Raw genomic sequence first — 8,790 nt, forward strand, 5'->3', positions numbered from 1 at the left:
AACGTCCACTTCCTTTGCTGTGCTCATTTTTTCCCCCACCAGTGACTGTTGTGCCTTTGTGTGGGTGAAGAAAAGAAGGCTTTTTAGGCACTGCTTGTGCCCTCAGAGTGAAGGGCCTCACCCTACACTGTATCTCTGGGCCTCTATAATGCCCCCTTTCACCCCTCCTCCTTTTTATTTACCTATACCATGATGTATTTGTGAACGGAAGTCTCGTTAAGGAGCAATGTTTTATTTCTTTCCCAAATGCTTTTCCTTTTCCAGCCTATCCCCTCCAAGAATAAAGCAAAATGGGGCCTATTTGGTGGGTTCTTAAGTGCCTGTCCAGCCTAATATCTGTGAAGCACACACACACGACACCACCGTCTTATTTTTGCCCCCATAAGGACTAGAAACTATTTTCTTTTTTAAAAAAACCATGAGAAAAGTGTGTGTGTTCAGGTGTGGAAACCACTTTCTGCACTCAGTACCTCATTCTGTGCCTATTTGGCATGTCTGTGGCCCTGCTCCACAAGACAAAATATATCCCGGCTCAAATCAGGCCCCAGTTGTGGAGAGCCTTCCTCAGGCTTAGGTGAGGAGTGACATGTGCCTTCTTCCATGCTGACGTTCCCCTGTTGTGGCATTTACTTGGCTCTGTGAGGCTCTTCCCCACCAAATGTGGTATAACACTTTTGTACCACCATGCCACTAATGACTTGAGGTGCTCAGTGATGAGCAGCAGAGGTTGCTGACGTTTACAGCCTCAGGTGAAGCTCTGTTCTCCTGGGCAGAAGCATATCGTGCTGCACTTGGGCTCCATAACCAGCCGGGCCTAGCATATACCTCATAGGAAGCACTGTGTTGAAAATGGGCATGGCTGGGTCATTGCGTGAGGCGGGGAAACTCCTCAGGGCAGCTTTTGCCCACCTGGTGCCCTCCAGTTGCTTTGGATCAGACCAAATCAGCCAGAGGGCACCAGGTTGGTTAAGGCTAGAGGAGGGTGACCAGCTGCAAAGGAGGCCAAGGCTCTAGTACCCTGAGCAGCTGTGCAGGTGAGGGAATTTTGGGCAGGGACAGCTTTCCCCACATACCAAAGCCGGAATTCCCTTGCCTGTGCACCCATTTAAAGCGACAGGATCCATGCCCTCCTTGCCATATGGTCACTCTGTGGCTTTGCAGGTCGGACTGTCCGTAGGCCATCTCCAGTGTAGCCTCTTGAGAGGCGTTAATAATAACACTGGTGTTACCATTCTGGTAAAACAAACCATTTTGCCTTCCAGAGGCTTTATTTCAAATGTGTATGACAGAATTCTGGCCCTGGGCTTCTTTCCCTGAGATAGTCCCCTCCTTGATGCACTATATGCCCCCTGCTTAAGACGTCCCGAGTATATGGTCAAATGGTCAAAGGCCTGGAAACGATGCCTTATGAGGAACGGCTAAGGGAGCTGGGCATGTTTAGCCTGGAGAAGAGGAGGTTAAGGGGTGATATGATAGCCATGTTCAAATATATAAAAGGATGTCACATAGAGGAGGGAGAAAGGTTGTTTTCTGCTGCTCCAGAGAAGCGGACACGGAGCAATGGATCCAAACTACAAGAAAGAAGATTCCACCTAAACATTAGGAAGAACTTCCTGACAGTAAGAGCTGTTCGACAGTGGAATTTGCTGCCAAGGAGTGTGGTGGAGTCTCCTCCTTTGGAGGTCTTTAAGCAGAGGCTTGACAACCATATGTCAGGAGTGCTCTGATGGTGTTTCCTGCTTGGCAGGGGGTTGGACTCCATGGCCCTTGTGGTCTCTTCCAACTCTATGATTCTATGATTCTATGATATCTGCATCCATATTCTGTGAAATAAGCCGCCCACCATGTTTCTAGCTGCCTGACGTATCTTGTATGTCTTTGTCCGTTCCCCTCCCACCCCGCAGTGTTGAAGAGCGTCCCCTTCACTGCCCGCACAGCGAAGCGGGGGTCTCGCTTTTTCTGCGAGCCATCCCACCATGACGAGCCTAACTGTTAGCTCCGCCCTCTCCCTCGCCAAAGGTACCCGTGGATCGTCTCTTCCTCTTCTGCATGCAGCTGCTCCCTCCACAGAGCCCAGGCTTCCCTCCTGCATGCCTTGCTGTCTCCTCCCATGATCTCGGGGCTTCCCAACCTCTTCTCAGAGGCCCCACTCGGCAGAGAATCGCCATCACTATACAGCAGCCTAACTTCCAACCTGGTGCCTTCCAGGTATTTTTTTGACAACAACTCCCATCAGCTCCAGCCAACATGGGGCTGATGGGAATTGTAGTCCGAAAGCCAGGTCACGGAAATTTCATTATGGAGGCTTATAGAGAGAGTTGCTTTGTCGACTCAGCGGTGCTGCTCAGGAATCATGACAGTACAGTGGTACCTCAGGTTAAGTACTTAATTCGTTCCGGAGGTCCGTACTTAACCTGAAACTGTTCTTAACCTGAAACACCACTTTAGCTAATGGGGCCTCCTGCTGCTGCCGCGCTGCCGGAGCCTGATTTCTGTTCTCATCCTGAAGCAAAGTTCTTATCCTGAAGCACTATTTCTGGGTTAGCAGAGTCTTTAACCTGAAGTGTATGTAACCTGAAGCATATATAACCTGAGGTACCACTGTAGTTGATGCCTGGGTGAGCTTCTCTTTCCAGGCTGCCTCCAAGGTGACCTGATGCACAAGACGAGGCTCCGGTACATTTCAATTAGTTGTGTAAAGAGAGAGAGAGAAAATTTCCCCTCACTTCCACACGACAAGCTGCACCTGCCAGAATTCTCCTTTGGACAGAATTGCACACTGCCTTCCAACCTTATACATTTCCAGGGTTCTCTCTGCTAACATGAAGGATAGAAACTTGCTGGTTGATTTAAAGGACCAGAAATTAAGTATTTTAAAAGAAAAGTGACCCCCCTCAAAAACAAAAGCCCCTTCACTGCATCTTCCTTTTCACTGTTGAGAATCCCTGCATGGACCCAGAGGCATCATCTTGTATCCACAATTCTGTTGTCTATACCTTGCATGGTTGGCATGATGAGGTTGTTACAGACCTCCTGTCTTGATTCGCATGCATCCAGTCTGTTTATCAGATCATCTTATCACACTAATGCAGTAGAGTAGCTTTACTAAATCCTCTCTTGATTGAAGAATGGAGGTGGGTGGGTGGGTGGGGGTTGCTGCCTGAATTCTTGTTGGGGCTGAAAACAGCACCGTCTAACTGCAGCCAACATAGTGTGGTCGATTACAACCTAGGGCCAGTTTCCACAAGCAGCAAACTCTCATGGTATGTCTTCCTTTAGGGACTGTACCACTTAAGCGTGCCTTAATGTAGAGATCTATATTTTGCAAGGGCGCATTCAAATATACCTCCTGCACCCACCCAATACATCTGAAAGAGACTGTTGAAAAAACCATGGAGTGAGATTAAGTCTGCAAGCCTATGTATGTTTACTGAAAAACAAGTCCCGTTGAGTTCCATGGGGGTTTCTCCTGGAAAAGTAGCTGCATAGTTACAGCCAAAATGTATATTTTGGAGGAAGGGGAGCTGCAGATAGAATAATTAACAGTTTCATTTGTTCAAAATATGATCTGCATGATAATTTATCCTCCCACTCTACCCAAAACAGGCTATATTTTGGCCAAGCTTGTTTTTTTTTAATCAAAGAGGCAAAATTCATGCAGATTTTCATCTCCAGACTTCTTTCTGTTTCCATAAGAGCTGAATATGCAAACTGGGCGCAATACAGAGGCATGCCCAAATCTTGCTGAATTAAATGGGAATTAAGTGCACACTGAAGTCTCCCGGAAGATCAGCTAGCTAGTGGCAAAGAAGGATCCTCAGCCCTTAGAAAGCCACTGCCAGGCAGAGTGGACAAAACCAGAGGCTGGGAAGGAACCATAAGTGGGAAGAGAGCAGCAGTTGCGCTCAGGTCCTGCTTTGTGGGCCTCCCAAGAAGCATCTTGTTGGCTACTGTTGAGAACAGAATAAGGGACAAGATGGGCCATGGCCTGATCCAGCATCATGTGTTCTTAATGGGCTGCTGGGCCAATAGTATAAGGCAGCTTCCTATATTTTTGTGCTCCTATAGATGCTTGCATGCATTTAGCACCATTAGTAGTGATAGTAGTAGTTGTTGTCGCTGCCACCATTTTACATGACTGGAAGTGACGTGCAAACAGATGTCGTAAATGCCAACTGTCAAACTCCTGCTTCAAATCTCACGCCACCATGAGTTTGTTAGGCAATCTTAAGGCCACTATTTCTCAACTTCAGCCCCTCCCTGCAATATGGGGGTAGATAATGCTGACCTACCTTACAGTTATTGTAAGAATGGCTGACATAATGGCCACAGACCAATACAAAATTAAGTACAGGTAAGACCAATGGGCTTCATCACATTTAAGTCTGCGGCTGGATTGTCCGTGAAGGACTTTTGGTGCTCTGATAAATGCCAGGTCTGATTATTTAGGCATGCCTTAGCTTTCTCTGGATTGCACTCAGTGTGTCTGGACGGGTTTAAGCCCAAGACTTTCAAGGCAGGGGCGAAAAACCTGTGGCTGCCACCCTGGTGTCGTTGGACTCCCAGTTCCCACCAGCCTCCGCCAGCCTGACCAATGGTCAGGGAATGATGGATCTGTAGCCCGGCCACATATAGACGGCCACAGGTTCCTCACCCCTGACTTAAGAACATGTCCACGCACTGACGCCAGCAAACAGTGGGGAGCACAGGCAGTGTCCTTGGTGTGCCCCCATGGAGAAGGCAGCACTGATCTGATCCCCCAGTGGTTTCCCAAGAGCACAGTGAAGTCCCAGCGCGTGTGGACTGTGAGGGAATCAGTTGCACTGTTTCGACTGCAACTCAGGCAATCCCCATCATTTGCAATGTGCAGATAGAGCTGGGAGCCACAGAGGCTGGGCACCAGAGAGTTTGGTTTAAAGATTTAGCAGCTCCACCCCCAACCCCAGCATGGCAGTTGGATGAGCTGGTGCTTTTCCAGACCTGGTGGCTCCTTACAAGGCTTGGCGAGGGCAGAATCCAGCCCCCAGGGGAGAAGAGCTTTCCCTCCCACCCACCGCTTCTCAATTTGGCCTAATTTTTGTTTTTATCCCTTCCATAGCAGCAAGAACCATCTGCCTCTAGTCCCCTCTCAATTCATCCGTGGCAGAGGGTAAGAAACAACAGCTTTCTGGATGCCCAGAGCCTTTTATCCTCTGCTTTGCTGCTTCTGCCTAAGTAGGAGACACCAAAATGAAAAGTTTGCCCTTGGGACAGAGAACGGGCCATCACAGTTGCCCATCATCCTCAGTTGCCTTCAGTCTTGCTCCATAGCCCCCACTGGCGGGGAGAGGGGGTAGCCCTTTTATTTCTCTAGCCTGCCACCGAACCCATTGTTTGATACTCAGGCAAAGAAGCGTCTCGTATGCTCCTGCCTGCAAAGGGGGAATGTGGAGAGGGGTGGCCTGGGTGGGTGGTTATATGCCCCCAAGGGGCAAGAACTCTTGCCACCTGCCTTTCACCCCACGCCAATTGGCACATGAACTGCCTCACAGTCTTTAATGTCCCCCGACAGCAACCGCTTATGCATTGTTTCTCCAGCAATTCTTTACTCCCGTCCTGACTGGCTGTTCCTTTCTCCCACAGAGCTCTGCATACCCTGCCTTTCCAATGGGCTAACGCTGCATTCCCAACAGCCCAGGCCTAGTTCTCCTTTTGCCAAAGAAAGAAAAAACTTCCATCCTTTCAAACATTTTAAGCTGAAGAACCAAAGGGACATTTAGGAAGTGCCTTACTGCGACAGTATTATTGTTATTCTCTTATTATTTAAGGTGTATTTTTTAATCTGTACATATATGACCTTTCCCGTCAGCCCTTGCTCCTCCTGTCCCCTCACTGAGCCAGCTCTGAAGGACAAGGCTGTTTCGGTTGTTTAGAAGTGCCTTTGGCCAGCAGGTGTCTGACTTCTCCCTTCTCAAGCCTCAGCCCTTGGAGCATCCGGACCAAAATTGCACTTTGACTGGATTGAGACAGAGGACATCATCATGGCTGGAGTCACAATGCAATGCGGGAGTGTGGGGTGTGTTTTTTTGGGGGGAGGAAGAGTATTTCCATTAGTAGACCTTTGTGTACGGCGCTAGTTTTGTGAACCAGCAACGTTTTTCTGGAGCAGCCATCAGCAATACTGTGGACTTCTTGGAGCAGCAGTCTATTGAGCTGGCATTGAAGAGCTTAAAAGATAGGCGCCGATGGCCTTTCGAAAAACCACTGGAATCCTTCTTCAAAAGGGGGAACCTTCGGACCAAAAGTCTCATGTCTCAATTGCACAAAGTGACCCTGGTGTTTGCACAGCAGAGAAACGACGGTGATGAGCCAACCATTGATTGTCAAAAGAAAGATCTTAGGTAGGTTACAGGCAACTTTTGATGCTGTCCGTTGTTGTCGTTTAGTCGTTTAGTCGTGTCCGACTCTTCGTGACCCCTGGACCAGAGCACGCCAAGCACTCCTGTCTTCCACTGCCTCCCGCAGTTTGGTCAGACTCATGTTTGTAGTTTGAGAACACTGTCCAACCACCTCGTCTTATGTCGTCCCCTTCTCCTTGTGCCCTCCATCTTTCCCAACATCAGGGTTTTTTCCAGGGAGTCTTCTCTTCTCATGAGGTGGCCAAAATCTTGGAGCCTCAGCTTCAGGATCTGTCCTTCCAGTGAGCACTCAGGGCTGATTTCCTTAAGAATGGAGAGGTTTGATCTTCTTGCAGTCCATGGGACTCTCAAGAGTCTCCTCTAGCACCATAATTCAAAAGCATCAATTCTTCGGTGATCAGCTTCCTTCTTTATGGTCCAGCTCTCACTTCCATACATGATGCTGCCCAGTTTTTATTTTTTTTAGTTTTCTTTTATTTTTTCTTAGTTTTCTTATTCTCATTATTTTCCAGAGGACCAAATTATGCTTCCAGTTCATGTCTGGTGTTTTAGATACAGCTCTCTTCTCATTTACTGGACCAAATGCCTTAATTCTCACCAGGTCAAATCTAGCTCACCTGCTATGTCCTCTTGAACCCCTCAGAACAAGCACCAATGGTTATGAATGTTGCATCTTTCAGAACCAGCTAGGGACAGGTGGATCCATCTTATTTCCCAATTGTGTCAATTTTGTATGTGTTTGTTCATAAGTCTGTTCCTGCATTAATGTGCATTTTTTTTTAATGTACCAAAATCCGTTCTTAAATAAGTATTTTATCTCAGTGTATATGCATTTCTAAATGCATGTCATCCTAAAATATGCCTTTTTGACGCATTCTGGTACATTGTTTGACCTGAGAATTTTTATTGCAAAATCCAGAGGACAATTACGTTCTGAATTGTGTATTTGTCCAGAGTGGCTGCATGGGAACTTTGTTGATTCACTTTAAAAGGGGGACAGAATGAAACTCTCCTCCATCCCTAAGGCCAGGTATACATTGGTATACCTGCGGCAAAAACACTAAATTGTAGCCTGGGAATCATCCTCAAGAAGTTAAATGCTGCAGGTAACAAAGATAGCAAGTGAGATATTAGCATGCAGGAGGGAGCCATTTTGTAGCCATTAATTCATAACTGTCAAAATGGCGCCCCTCTCTACTTCCCACTAAGTAACATGGAACAGAACCCATCAGCGAACATTTCATTGAAATAAATGGAATGAGCTCATTAATATCAGTGAGACTTTCAGCAAATAACTTTCCAGTCAATGTTACCTCATGAGGGTGCCAGGAATCAGCCGCCTCTGGTACCTGACTCATCATGCTAAATGGTAGACCACTTTTGGCCCTTGCACTATGATGGCCAATTGCTGCCTTCCTATCTGAACCTCGGCCTCAGTTTCCAGGCCATGATGTTTCTTAAGACAATCGGAAAAAGAGGACCCACTTTATCTCCTCTTAACCTGCTTTTATGCTTCCCCCCTGACCAAAGATGTTAGTCCAGAGGTTATTAAAGCTGCAGATAGCATTAGGATAAAGCCATTTGACAATGAAAGCAGGATTGCTTCTTCAATTGTTTTTAATTCAGGGAATCAACTTTACTCCCTTGGGGGTTTAGCCACTTTCTGGAACCAGGAAGCAATTAGCTTTATGTGAAAGAGGTTTACATAGATCTTAATACACCAAAGAGATCTTTAGATAGGGCTGGCTCCAACAGAGCTTACGAATATGAAGTTGTCCTTTTTCCTGTATTTGAATATTCATCCACATTTCTTTCCAAGGCCGACCCAGGTGAGTCCTGTTGATCTTTTGACCCCAGGCTCCAAAGCATGGCCAACTACTCACAAGAGCATTTGCACAGCAGAATGTTCCTATGTGACTTTGGCCCCATAAGTCTGTGGAGAGATAATTGGGATTTCAGAACACGTGCCAAGGCCCTGTGGCATCCTAGTTATCTAGACAATGGAAGGAATCGACCACTTGATCAGGAAGGACTCAGCAAATCCTTCTGTTTGGGCACACCTGCGAAAAGCAGTGATGCTTGGCGTTCTAGAGCGTTAGTCATGGCAGAAGCATCTCCCTGCATTAACCGTCTGTATATAAACCGTGCCAAAGACTCTCAGGGTGACTCTTGCAGGGAACCCAGTGCTTACGGCTGAGCTATTGTGTCCCCGGAAAAAATGGCTCTGTGGTTTAGGCCTAGCACCCCTGCTAGGTTTGCACCTGTCGATTTGAATCCTGCCCAAAGGCAACCCGAGGCTTGTATTTTAGATGAGATCCCTAGGAGCCTAAAGCCTGCACTTCATAAGGTTCCAGGTTCAGGCCTCTCCCACTCCGCCTGAGACCTTAGAAAG

General features: G+C 47.3%; 1 protein-coding gene across 8 annotated transcripts in view; it reads left to right on the forward strand.

Annotated features, from left to right (window-relative positions):
- The window catches only part of FMNL3 (formin like 3), a 110,274-nt gene extending 103,919 nt beyond the window's left edge, over positions 1 to 6,355 (forward strand). For 4 of the 8 annotated variants that reach the window (XM_081900714.1, XM_081900713.1, XM_081900715.1 and 1 more), the window contains one exon: positions 5,623 to 6,355. In XM_081900714.1, the coding sequence (XP_081756840.1) occupies positions 5,623 to 5,759 (137 nt within the window). In that variant the 3' untranslated portion in view covers positions 5,760 to 6,355. Of the gene's footprint in view, positions 1 to 1,904; positions 2,020 to 5,098; positions 5,150 to 5,622 lie in introns of all 8 variants that reach the window. The other 4 variants (XM_081900717.1, XM_081900718.1, XR_014165701.1 and 1 more) reach the window with 3 other exon arrangements.
- The last annotated feature ends 2,435 nt before the right edge of the window (positions 6,356 to 8,790 follow it).

Source organism: Podarcis melisellensis, assembly GCF_964234715.1.
Source record: "Podarcis melisellensis genome assembly, chromosome: 2".
NCBI classification, from domain to species: domain Eukaryota; kingdom Metazoa; phylum Chordata; class Lepidosauria; order Squamata; family Lacertidae; genus Podarcis; species Podarcis melisellensis.